The sequence below is a fragment of the Gekko japonicus genome, unplaced genomic scaffold (assembly GCF_001447785.1).
Source record: "Gekko japonicus isolate JY-2015 unplaced genomic scaffold, Gekko_japonicus_V1.1 scaffold2865, whole genome shotgun sequence".
Taxonomy (NCBI): Eukaryota; Metazoa; Chordata; class Lepidosauria; order Squamata; family Gekkonidae; genus Gekko; species Gekko japonicus.
In genome coordinates, this window is record NW_015160923.1 from 113,310 (window position 1) to 126,819 (window position 13,510).

Here is a 13,510-nt window from a genome sequence, read left to right on the forward strand (position 1 = left end):
ATCAGATCAAGGGTCCCTCTAGTCCAGTCTCCTGTCTCATAAAGTGGCCAGCCAGTTCCTCTGGACAGCCAACAGTAGCGCATGGAGGCCGAGGCCTTCATAAGAACATCAGAAGAGCCCCGCTGGATCGGACCAGTGGTCCATCTAGTCCAGCCTCCTGTCTCATCCAGTAGCCAACCAGTTCCTCTGGAGGACCAACAATAGGGCATAGAGGCTGAGGCCTTCATAAGAACATCAGAAGAGCCCTGCTGAATCAGACCAGTGGTCCATCTACTCCAGCATCCTGTCTCATAAAGTGGCCAGCCAGTTCCTCTGGACAGCCAACAACAGCGCATAGAGGCTGAGGCCTTCATAAGAACATCAGAAGACAACTGCTGGGTCAGACCAGAGCTCCATCTAGCCCAGCATCTCACCCAGTGGCCAACCAGTTCTTCTGGCGGGCCAACAACAGGGCATAGAGGCCGAGGCCTTCCCCCAATGTTGCCTCCTGGCTCAGGGATTCAGAGGATTAGTGCCTCTGAATGTGGAGGTTCCCCTTAGTCACCTTTGCTAGTAGCCATGGATAGACTTACCCTCCATTATTCTATCTAATCCCCTTTGAAAGCTGTTTATTCCTGTGGCCATCACTACATCCTCTGGCAGCGAATCCCACATTCTAATCACTTTCTGTGTATAGTAGTAGAACAAAGTTTGAGTCCAGTGGCACATTTGTGAGTTGTTGTTGTTGGTCTAAGCTTTCATGAGGATGCACACTTCTTTAGATACAGGTATCTGATGAAGCATGCACGCACAGGAGAGTTTGTGCCCGGAATTAAACTTTGTCGGCCTCAAAGGTGCCACCGGACTCAAACCTGGCTCTGTTGCTTCAGACCAACACGGCCACCCGCCTGAGTGTTCAAAGCCGTATTTCCTTTTGTCTGTCCTGAACCTCCTGCCCATCAGCTTCACTGGATGCCCTCGATGCCTTGCTAGAGATGTGAAGGCCCGGAAAAAAACCAGAAAAATTCGGGAAAAAACCGAGTTTTATGGTTTTTTCCTGAAGCCTTTTTGTTTTTTTCCGAAAAATTGGAAACATTGGAAAAAGAACAAAAATTGATTATGGAACATTTTATTTTAACATGATGAATAAAATATTTTAAGACAAGGTGTTCAAATGTTTTCCAAATCACTTCTAATATATATATATATATATAAGGAGGAGGAGACTGGATTTATACCCCACCCTTCACTACCCAAAGGTGTCTCAGAGCGGCTTACAAACTCCTTTCCCTTCCCCTCCCCACAACAGGCACCCTGTGAGGGAGGCGGGGCTGAGAGAGCTCTTGACAGAAACTGCCCTTTTTCAAGAACAGTTGTGCCAGAGTTATGGTTTGCCCAAGGTCATCCAGCCAGGTGCAGGTGGAGGAGTGGGGAATCAAACCTGGTTCTCCCAGATTAGAGTCCGGGCACTTCACCACTACGCCAAACTGGTGTAGTTTCAGTTTTGTTTTTGCATGTGGGTGGGTATTCTGCTTGAAATAACTGTTTGGGTACGCTATATTTTTAATATGCTAGTGGTGATAATTTCATGCCAAGTAAAAATGTCCATAGTCATATTTTATGTTCCCGAAGGAACAGAATGACTTTCAATCTAGAAGAGACAACAGAAATGCTAAGGTTGCATTTTTTTTTTTCAATTTTTCCGAAAATTTCCGTTTCCCCCCACCCAAAAAACCGGGTTTTTTTTCCCGAGCTTCAAAATTTCCGGAAATCTTACATCTCTACGCCTAGCCTTTCGGGAGAGGAAAGGGAACCGGCTTTCCTAACGTTTTCTCCTTGCAAAAAAACCCGACGACGACCCTTTGCCAGTCGTGGACGGGAGGGATCCCCGCAAGCGGCCGGGAGGCGACTGATTTCCTCGCCTTGCGAGCGGCGCGGGAAGGGTTAACAAGGGCCCGCTTCCTCCTTTGCAAACCCGGAGCCGTGACGCCGCCGGGAGGAATTGCCCAAATTAGTCCACTGCCCTGCGCCATGCATCCGTCGTCTGCAGCGGGGAAGCGTCGCGCTGCGGACCCGGAGGGCTGCGGAAGGGACCCTGGAGAGCGGCCTCTGCCACCGAGCCGCGCACAGCCCCTTCCCCCTGTCGCCCAGCCGCGGAGCCCGGCCGCGATGCCTTTCCGGAAAGGTAAGGGGTTAAATCTCCCGCTGTCCCCCCTCCCTCTCGGGAGGCGGGGCTTCCCCCTGCAGGCCTCCAGGTGAGGCCGCGAGGCTTACCTGGCCTGCTGCTGCTGCTAGGGGAGCAAGGTCAAAGGCCTTTTCCCTTGGCAGCTTCTCCCATCACCAGTGTTCCCTCTAAGCTGAGTTGGTGTGAGCTAGCTCACAGTTTTTTAGCCTCCAGCTCACAGATTTTTGTCTCCGCTCAGGAAGGAGGCCTCCAGAGCAAACTAATTGATGCGGCAGCCAAATCACTCGCTCACAACTTTAATGCCAGCCAGTAGCTCACAAAGTAGAATTTTTGCTCACAAGACTCCACAGCTTAGAGGGAACATTGCTCACCTGTTCTTTCTGACCCAAACTGGAGACGAAGGGTGCATGCACAGAATTAGGCTTCCTTGGTCTTAAAGGAGCCCCTGGACTCAAACTTGGTTCTTTTTCTTCTTCTTCTTCTTTTTAACGTTTTATTTAAGTTTCATCAAAAGGAAAAATACAATCTTTACCATTGTGATTTTAACGTGATCTGAACGAGTCTATTACAAAGTTTTGTTCTCAGTCCAATTATAGAAGTCTGCCCATCGTTCTTTAAACACTTTATCATCTTCCCCTTGCAGAATTACGGTTAGTTTATCCATTTCTGTGACCTCAAACTTGGTTCTGTTGCTTCAGGCCAACAGGGCTAGTAGGCACCTGTGTCGACCGATGCTCCCTCTACGCTGTGGAGTCTTGTGAGCAAAAATTCTACTTTGTGAGCTACTACTGGCATTCAAGTTGTGAGCAGGCGATTTGGCAGCTGCATAAATCAGTTTGCTCTGGAGCCCTCCCTTCCTGAGCTAAGGCAAAAATGTGTGAGCCGGAGGCTAAAAAATTGTGAGCTAGCTCACACGAACTCAGCTTAGAGGGAACACTGGTGTCAACATTGCCTGCCTGCCTGCCTGGAGGTGAACTGTATATGGTGGGCGGATTAACCATTAAGCAGATTAAGCACCTGCTTAGGGCACCAGGGCCGAAGGGGGCACCACAAAGTTGGGGAAAGGGTGAAAAGCTTAGTTTGTACAGTATATTGTGTCGCCATATGAATAATTTTTTGTATTGCTGCAACCTGCATTGGTATATCTGGTCAGACAGGTCAACAACTAAAATGGACTGGGTCAGTGTGGAAAGGAGGGGGGGCACCAAGATTGGTCAGCGCTTAGGGCGCCCGTGAGCCTTCATCCGCCCCTGACTGTATACCTGGGTGGCGGGTATATGATTCATGGAGGAGAAGTTTGTCAACGGCGACTAACCATGGGGACGGAGGGGAGCCTCCACATTCAGAGGCAGTCAGCGTCTGAATCCCAGAGCCAGGAGGCAACATCAGGGGAAGGCCTTGATCTCTATGTCCTGTTGTTGGCCCTCCAGAGGAACTGGTTGGTCACTATGTGAGAGAGGATGCTGGACTAGATGGACCCCTGGTCTGATCCAGCAGGGCTCTTCATATGTTCTTATGAAGGTCCCAGCCTCTATGTCCTGTTTTTGGCCCTCCAGAGGAACTGGTTGGCCACTGTGTGAGAGAGGATGCTGGACTAGATGGGCCACTGGTCTGATCCAGTAGGGCTCTTCTGATGTTCTGTGAAGGCCTCATCGTCAGGGCCCTGTTGTTGGCCCTCCAGAGGAACTGGTTGGTCACTGTGTGAGACAGGATGCTGGACTAAATGGACCACTGGTCTGACCCAGCAGGGGTCTTCTTGTGTTCTTAGGATGTTGCACTACCGTAGGTGTAATACTAGTCTGATCCCACAGGGCTCTTTTGATATTCTTACGAAGGCCTTGGCCTCTATGCTTTGATGCAGGCCCTCCAGAGGAACTGGCTGGCCGTTGTGTGAGATGGGATGCTGGACTAGATGGACCACTGATCTGATCCAGCTTCTATGCCCTGTTGTTGGCCTTCCAGAGGAACTGGTTGTTCACTGTGTGAGGCAGGAGGCTGGACTAGATGGACCACTGGTCTGATCCAGCAGGGCTCTTCTTATGTTTTTATGCACCATTTCACATGGACATCTCCTGCACCCTAGATAAAAGTCTCCACTTGTGGAAAGCTAGAATGTCAGGGAAGAGGCTAAGCTAGAATCCCCTCTCCCTGGCCAGTTAGCTAGGTGAAGAGCAATTTCCTTTTTTAACGGAAGAGGCATCCATCGTCAGAGGCTCTGCCATGTCTGAAACACAGGGTAGCCAACCTTCAGGTGGGGCCTGGAGCTCTCCCCAAGTGACAACTCTTCTCCAGACTACAGAGATCAGTTGTCCTGGAGAAAATGGCCACTCGGCATGTGTTTGCATTTATTTGTTTGGTGTAGTGGTTAGGAGCACGAACTCTAATCTGGGGGGGGGAGGAGGCGGAGGAGGTTGGATTTATACCCCGCCCTTCACTACCCAAAGGAGTCTCAGAGTGGCTTACAAACTCCTTTCCCTTCCCCTCCTCACAACAGACACCCTGTGAGGCAGGTGGGGCTGAGAGAGCTCTGACAGAAACTGCTCTTTTTCAAGGACAGCTCTGACAGAACTATGGCTTGCCCAAGGTCATCCAGCCAGATGCAAGTGGAGGAGTGGGGAATCAAACCCGGTTCTCCCAGATTAGAGTCTGCGCACTTAACCACTACACCAAACTGCGTACTTAACCACTACACCAAACCGGGTTTGATTCCCCACCCCTCCACATGCAGCTGCTGGTGTGACCTTGGGTCAGTCACAAGTTCTCTCAGAGCAGTTCTCTCAAGAGCAGTCCTCGAAAGAGCTCTCTCAGCCCCACCTACCTCACAGGGTGTCTGTTGTGGGGAGAGGAAGGGAAAGGAGATTGTGTAAGCTGCTCTGAGACACCTTTGGGTAGTCCTCCCACAGTGAAAGTTCTGCATAAAACTAGGACCGGTTAGCTTTTGTATTAGCAATGCATTTTCCAGAATTAATTTGCACCAGTTGATACGGTGAAAATAACAAAGAGCTGCCTCGGGGAACACCTCAAGGACCAGCCGATTGAGAGAGTGGACGATTTTCACGAACTGCTTCCTCCGGTGCATGGTTAGCTGGCAGATATATACCTACACATGTCCAAAGCTATGAACAGAACAAAGTTTGAGTCCAGTGGCACCTTTAAAACCAGCCAGGTTTTATTCTGGGTATAAGCTTTTGTGTGCACACACGAAAGAAGTGTGCATGCACACAAAAGCTTATACCCAGAATTCAACTTGTTGGTCTTAAATGTGCCGCTGGACTCAAACGATGGGCGATTCTGCATCTAGCATTTGCTCCGCATTGTCTCAACGGGGAGGAAAAGGTGCAGCTCAAAACCACATTCAAATACCTTCGGGGCAGTGTGGTACTGCCTGCAAAGTCACATCTGCAAAGTCACATAAATCTAAGAAGAAGAAGAAGAGAAGAGATTGGATGTATATCCTGCCCTTCACTTGGAGTCTCAGAGCGGTTTACAAACTCCTTTCCCTTCCCCTCCTCATTATGGGGATTGTAGGCTGTGTCGGCTTTCCACTCCCACACAGGCCTCTCCTGGGGCCTAGGCCTCTAGGCCTTGTCTCCCAGCCCTACACAGATCATGACAGTTGCATTTTGAAGAAGGAGGAGGAGGAGGAGGAGACTGGATTTAAACCCCGCCCTTCACTCAGAGTCTCAGAGTGGCTTACAAACGCCTTTCCCTTCCCCTCCCCACAACAGCCACCCTGTGAGGTAGGTGGGGCTGAGAGAGCCCTGACAGAAACTCCTCTTTTTCATGAACAGCTCTTATGAAAACTATGGCTTGCCCAAGGTCATCCAGCCAGGTGCAAGTGGAGGAGTGGGGAATCAAACACGGTTCTCCCAGATTAGAGTCCGCACACTTAACCACTACACCAAACTGGCACTGCTCTATACAGAAGGTACCATAAAAGCCGAGAGTCAAAGAACGCGAAAGCAGCATGCAGTGCAGAGGGGAATTTCTTTTTTCTTTTCTTTTTTCCCCACCTCTTCAAAAACAATTTATTAGGATATGACAAACGTTCAAACATACAACAAAGTTTACGTTATGCATCCTTTCCCCCTCTTACCCCCACCCTTTCATGGCTTCCCACAGTGCTCCAACCTCCTGCCCATCTCTTAGATCTTTTACATATCTTCCTTTTTTTTAAATATTCCAACTCCACAGGTAACACATTTTCCAATCGTTCTTCTTATACACTTATCCATTTCTATCGTTCTTTACATTTCAATTTCTGTTCCGGCATGAGTTTCGTCAAACAACAGAGGGAAAAGCCAATGCCGAATCGCCTTCGGTTGCTTCAGGCCAACAGGGCTACCCACCGAAAGCTACAAACAGCACAAAGACTGGGGGCGGGTAGAATCCAGAGATGCCAGAAGGTTCCGCTTCGCAGAACAAGGCTTGTTACGTAACACTGCGGAGCACAGATGGAAAACGAAGACCGGGTCCCAAACAGTACTGAACCACTCGCAACTGGTCACCCATTAGCATTTGAGTGGTGGCGGGAAAGCCCATGTCAAAGAGACTGGTGGTGAGACCAGACAGTCATGGAATTTTTCAAGGCGAGAGACCACCAGAGGTGGTTTGCCATGGACTGCCTCTAGACTTCCTTGGTGGTCTCCCACCCGAGTGCTAACCAAGGCTGGCTTTGCATTGCTCCCCTCCAGAGATCTGACAAGATCAGACTTTTTGTTGTTGTTGTTGTTCAGTCGCACAGTCGAGTCCGACTCTTCGCGACCCCATGGACCAGATCACGCCAGGCCTTCCTGTCTTCCGCCGTCCTCTGAAGTTGGCTCAACTTCATGTTCGTTGCATCCATGACACTGTCTAACCATCTCATCCTTTGCCGTCCCCGTCTTCTTTGACCTTCAATCTTTCCCAGCATCAGGGTCTTCTCAAGTGAGGGCTCCTTTCTCATTGGGTGGCCAAAGTATTTGAGCTTCAGTTTCATTATCTGGCCTTCCAGGGAACAGTCAGGATTGATTTCTTTTAGGATTGACTGATTTGATCTTCACATCCTGCTTAGCCAGCTGTGAAGGTGTAAACAGAAACAAGCCCCCCCCCCCCATTCATGCCACCTCCAGCCTGAGGATTGAGTTTGGAGGGAGATAAGGAACAAACAAAGAGAGAGATTAACACCTGGAAAGAAAGAAGGAAGGAAAGGACGATTGGCTTGCTAGCAGCACTCATTTAAAAGGGTTGCAAACTCATTTAATGATCCTGGCCAATCCTGGGGCTTTTGTTTCTGAGCGGGGATTCTGGGCCTTTGTCAAGATTTTGACAGATGGCTCTTTAAAGACTGGCTCACTCAGTGTGTCATAAACTTCACATTCCTTAATCACGAAGCGCCACGTGCGTGCCTGTGTATTAAGTGCCCTCAAGCGGCTTCTGACTTATGGCAGCTCAGGTCTTGCAAACTGAGTTCCCTGGCTTCCTTGACTGACTCAATCCATCTCATGTTCTGAAGAAGTGTGCATGCACCTGAACGCTCATTGCTGTTGTCGTTGTCGTTGTTCAGTCGCACAGTCGAGTCCGACTCTTCGCGACCCCGTGGACCACATCACGCTAGGCCCTCCTGTCCTCCGTCGTGCTCCGGAGTTTGCTCAATTTCATGTTCGTTGCATCGATAACACTGTCTAACCATCTCATCCTTTGCCGTCCCCTTTTTCTTTGACCTTCAGTCTTTCCCAGTATCAGGGTCTTCTCCAGTGAGGGCTCCCTTCTCATTTGGTGGCCAAAGTATTTGAGCTTCAGCTTCAGTCTCTGGCCTTCCAGGGAACAGTCAGGGTTGATTTCTTTTAGGATTGACTGATTTGATTTCCTTGCAGTCCAAGGGACCCAGAATTAAACCGTGTTGATCTTAAAGGTGCCACTGGACTCAAACTTTGTTCTGTCGTTTCAGACCAACACGCACCACTGTTCCTTCTAAGCTGAGTGAGTGTGAGTTAGCTCACAGGATTTTTTTAGCCTCCAGCTCACACCTTTTTGTCTCAGCTCAGGAAGGAGGGCTCCAGAGCAACCTAATTGATGCAGTGGCCAAATGGCTCGCTCACAACTTTAATGCCGGTAGCTCACAAAGTAGAATTTTTGCTCACAAGACTCCACAGCTTAGAGGGAGCATTGCTATTCACCTGGATCCATCTCATGTTGGGCCGCCTCCTTTTCCTTTATCTTTTCCTAGCATGATTGTCTTTTCCTGTGACTTTTGTCTTCTCATCATGTGACCAGAATACGACAGCCTCAGTTTAGTCATTTCAGCTGCTATAGAGAGTTCAGGCACGATTTAATCTAGAACCCGTTTTTTTTGGTTCTAACCCGACCATTCAGCAATTTCATGGAGTGCCCGCGAGTTCTTGTCTTGTGAGAAAGAGAGAAAAGTACCTCTTTCTCTACCTGCTCTGTCCCATGCATAATCTTATAAACCTCGATCATATCACCCATCAGTCGTCGTTTCTCCAAGCTAAAGAGCCCTAAGTGCTTTAACCTTAACTCATAGGGAAAGTGTTCCAACCCTTTTATGGTGCCTCCTGGCTCTGGGACTCAGAGGGTTAGTGCCTCTGAGCGTGGAGGTTCCCCTCAGCCACCATGGCTAGCAGCCACTGATAGACTTCTCCCCCATGAATCTGTCTAATCCCCTTTTAAAGCTGTTTATTCCCGTGGCCATCACTACATCCTCTGGCAGCGAATTCCACATGTTAATCACTTGCTGTGTAAAGAAGTATTTCCTTTTGTCCGCCCTGAACTTCTGGAACTGATTTTAGTCAGGGGCAGCGAAGTAGAGAAGCCATACATCGTACACTTTGGATGAAATCGCTGTTCTTCTCTTTGTCTTTGCGAGAAACCAAAGGCGTGTCCCTTTTTTCTTTTAAAATGCTAAAAAAAACACCACCACAGGGTTCAAAGGGTTAAATCTCCTCTCGGCTTCCTTCATGGCCCAGATCCAAACTGCAGTTGCCTGCATGGGAAATGTATTTGTAATTGACCGGTGATTTTGTGGTCTTCGTCCCATTTCTTTTGGCCACGGCACCGTTTTCAACCAAAGTCTAACGGCACACCGTTACACCATTTAATAAAAGTAAAATTACAGCAACAACCCCCCCCCAAGAATTCAACAATAACAAAATAGCCTTATTGAATAAAAAGACCCAAAAGGGACTCAGCTAGAGATCTAGCCAAAAAAAATATGTTAATTTATCCACAAGCCCTACATGCATAAAAGCATGTTTTAATTGCCTTCCCAAAAGTCGAAAAAGCAAACTCCTGCCCAGGGGTCATTTCGTAGAAAAAGAGGTGCAGGATCTCATTAGCATAACTTATTAGCTTAACTTATTTGCACACCCCCTGACATCACTGGAAGTGTGTCAGAAGGCAACACCCACCGTTCAGGTTCCACTGGACTGTTTTGGATTGCTAGCTATGGCGTGTGTGTGCAGATCTGCCCTCACAGAGGATGGAGAGCTTGTACCTGAAGGCGGGCCGGGGGGGGGGTGCTCTGCAATTGACCTGCTGCTTCTTGCTCCTCGTGGTCTGACTGAGGGCTGCTGGGAGCAGGGGGTGGGGCTTGTTGCATGTGCCCGCCCCCTGGGCTCCTTACTGCCGGAGCTCCGCTCCTGTGCGCTCCTGCAGGAAAATGACCCCTGCTCCTGCCAGAGAATTTACGGTTGCCAGCCTTCAGGTGGGCCTGAAAGTGTCCCAGAATTACAACTGACCTCCCGATTACAGAGATCAGTTCCCTAGGGGGGGAAATAGCAGCTTCACTAGATTCTAGGTGAAACCCTTCCCAAAATTCTCCCCTCGACAGGCATCTCTGGGTATGTCCCAGGTCGGAGCTGGCCACCCTAGCAGAGAGCATTCCACAAAGGGAAGTGCCACCACGGAGAAGGCCTTGTCCTGTGTAACTTTTCTCCATATTTACAACAAGAAGCCACTGGAGGAGGAGGAAGAAGGAGGAGGAGGAGAAGACTGGATTTATACCCCACCTTTTGCTATCTGAAGGAGTCTCAGAGCCGCTTACAATCTCCGTTCCCTTCCCCTCCCCACAACAGACACCCCTGTGAGATAGGTGGGGCTGAGAGAGCTCTGAGAGAACCGCCCTTGAGAAGACAGCTCTGAAAGAACTTGCGACTGACCCAAGGTCACACTAGCAGCTGCGTGTGGAGGAGTGGGGAATCAAACCCGGTTCTCCCAGATTAGAGTCTTAAGCACTCCACCAAACTGGCTCTAGCTGTATGGGTAGGTTCACACGGAAGAAGCCTAGGGTTGCCAACCCCCAAGTGAGACCTGGAGATCTCCCGCTGTGACAGTTTATCTCCCGATGACAGAGCTCAGTTCTCCTGGACAGCCTCGGCCTTCCCCAGGCTCAGCCCCCAAATCTATTTCCCAACCTGGAACTGGGCAGAAGAACAATATCTATATTAAAAAAGTCAGCACGGTGTGACCTCACTTCTGGGACAAAAATGGAAGTGACATCACAGAGCTCTAGGAATTTCCAGAAACTCTATGGTTTTACCATCATGTTTCCGGTGATTCCCAGAGCAACAGGATATGATGTCACAGCGCACACACCACCATGTGCCTGCTCATGTCCCTACCCTCAAACCTCCACTGGTTACCAAGCCGTACCTATCTGAAACTGCCAACTCTGTCTTCATTTTCCAAGCATTTCAGTCTCTTGCGGTTCCTACTGCTGGTTCGCTCAGTGACGCTTTCATACAATTAAAAAGCAGGTTGACTTATTTAAATGTTCTCTTTACATGAATAGAATAATGCAACATATTCCTGGGGGAGGGGGAATGCTGAGTAAGGGAAGATTCTAGCCAACTGTGCTTGTTTGGTACTAGTGAAAGGGTTCTTCCGAACCAGGCGTCGACTTCTTTCCAGTTTTGGGTGCCTGTTCAATCCCATGTTTCCTCCGAGGAGCTCACGCAGAGTAGACGGCTCTTCTCCTTTGGCATTGTATCTTCACAACAGCCCCGCCAGGCAGAGGAGGTCGAGGTCACCCAGTGCCGTTTGATGAGCCTTTTGTTCTTTTGCCCTGAAACAATGGATTGTTCTCTTTTTTCTGCTGTTCGATGTTGGAGATTTGTTGTAGCAGATAGTGGGGCTGGAACCTTGCCCCGATCTCTCCCTGAATCCCACTTTGAAGAAGAAGAGAGAAGAGATTGGATTCATACCCCGCCCTTCACTACCCAAGGGAGTCGCAGAGCAGCTTACAAACTCCTTGCCCTTCCCCTCCCCACAACAGACGCCCTGTGAGGTAAAAGAAGAAGAAGAAGAGATTGGATTCATACCCCGCCCTTCACTACCCAAGGGAGTCGCAGAGCAGCTTACAAACTCCTTGCCCTTCCCCTCCCCACAACAGACGCCCTGTGAGGTAAAAGAAGAAGAAGAAGAGATTGGATTCATACCCCGCCCTTCACTACCCAAGGGAGTCGCAGAGCAGCTTACAAACTCCTTGCCCTTCCCCTCCCCACAACAGACGCCCTGTGAGGTAAAAGAAGAAGAAGAAGAGATTGGATTCATACCCCGCCCTTCACTACCCAAGGGAGTCGCAGAGCAGCTTACAAACTCCTTGCCCTTCCCCTCCCCACAACAGACGCCCTGTGAGGTAAAAGAAGAAGAAGAAGAGATTGGATTCATACCCCGCCCTTCACTACCCAAGGGAGTCGCAGAGCAGCTTACAAACTCCTTGCCCTTCCCCTCCCCACAACAGACGCCCTGTGAGGTAAAAGAAGAAGAAGAAGAGATTGGATTCATACCCCGCCCTTCACTACCCAAGGGAGTCGCAGAGCAGCTTACAAACTCCTTGCCCTTCCCCTCCCCACAACAGACGCCCTGTGAGGTAAAAGAAGAAGAAGAAGAGATTGGATTCATACCCCGCCCTTCACTACCCAAGGGAGTCGCAGAGCAGCTTACAAACTCCTTGCCCTTCCCCTCCCCACAACAGACGCCCTGTGAGGTAAAAGAAGAAGAAGAAGAGATTGGATTCATACCCCGCCCTTCACTACCCAAGGGAGTCGCAGAGCAGCTTACAAACTCCTTGCCCTTCCCCTCCCCACAACAGACGCCCTGTGAGGTAAAAGAAGAAGAAGAAGAGATTGGATTCATACCCCGCCCTTCACTACCCAAGGGAGTCGCAGAGCAGCTTACAAACTCCTTGCCCTTCCCCTCCCCACAACAGACGCCCTGTGAGGTAAAAGAAGAAGAAGAAGAGATTGGATTCATACCCCGCCCTTCACTACCCAAGGGAGTCGCAGAGCAGCTTACAAACTCCTTGCCCTTCCCCTCCCCACAACAGACGCCCTGTGAGGTAAAAGAAGAAGAAGAAGAGATTGGATTCATACCCCGCCCTTCACTACCCAAGGGAGTCGCAGAGCAGCTTACAAACTCCTTGCCCTTCCCCTCCCCACAACAGACGCCCTGTGAGGTAAAAGAAGAAGAAGAAGAGATTGGATTCATACCCCGCCCTTCACTACCCAAGGGAGTCGCAGAGCAGCTTACAAACTCCTTGCCCTTCCCCTCCCCACAACAGACGCCCTGTGAGGTAAAAGAAGAAGAAGAAGAGATTGGATTCATACCCCGCCCTTCACTACCCAAGGGAGTCGCAGAGCAGCTTACAAACTCCTTGCCCTTCCCCTCCCCACAACAGACGCCCTGTGAGGTAAAAGAAGAAGAAGAAGAGATTGGATTCATACCCCGCCCTTCACTACCCAAGGGAGTCGCAGAGCAGCTTACAAACTCCTTGCCCTTCCCCTCCCCACAACAGACGCCCTGTGAGGTAAAAGAAGAAGAAGAAGAGATTGGATTCATACCCCGCCCTTCGGGAATCAAACACGGTTCTCCCAGATTAGAGTCCGCCCACTTAACCACGACACCAAACTGGCTCTCACTTTGGAAGGCTGTCCTCTGTCAGAGTCTGATTCACTCTGTTTTTGGTCCCTTTGGGAAGTGGAGTTACTATATTCAGAAAGGGTGTCCTTTAATTCTTCCCATGTTTCTGGTGATTCACGCTCTCCGGGTTTCCCGTTCTTGGTGAAGAGCCAGTCAGTTTGCTGATCTAATTTCCCATGTGCTTCACACACGTGCAGAGGAGAGGACCGGAAGCGACGGGTTTAAGTTACATGCAGGGGTAATTTCGTAGAAAAAGAGGTGCAGGAGCTCATTAGCATAATTTATTAGCATAACTTATTTGCATGTGCCACACCCCCTGATGTCATTGGAAGTGTGTCAGAAGTCAACACCCACCGCTCAGGCTCCACTGGACAGTTTGGGATTGCTAGCTATTGGGGGGGGGGGCCGGGCGAGCCACTCCCGCCCAGC

The 13,510-nt window shown here is 49.7% G+C and overlaps 1 protein-coding gene across 1 annotated transcript in view; it reads left to right on the top strand.

The window, feature by feature from the left end:
• Window positions 1-2,010: 2,010 nt before the first annotated feature.
• Window positions 2,011-13,510, top strand: part of PFKFB3 (6-phosphofructo-2-kinase/fructose-2,6-biphosphatase 3) — a gene marked incomplete at its 3' end in the record, with an annotated part of 93,895 nt that continues 82,395 nt past the window's right edge. The window contains exon 1 of the mRNA XM_015424717.1: window positions 2,011-2,164. Within this exon, the coding sequence (XP_015280203.1) occupies window positions 2,011-2,164 (154 nt within the window). The remainder of the gene's footprint in view (window positions 2,165-13,510) is intronic.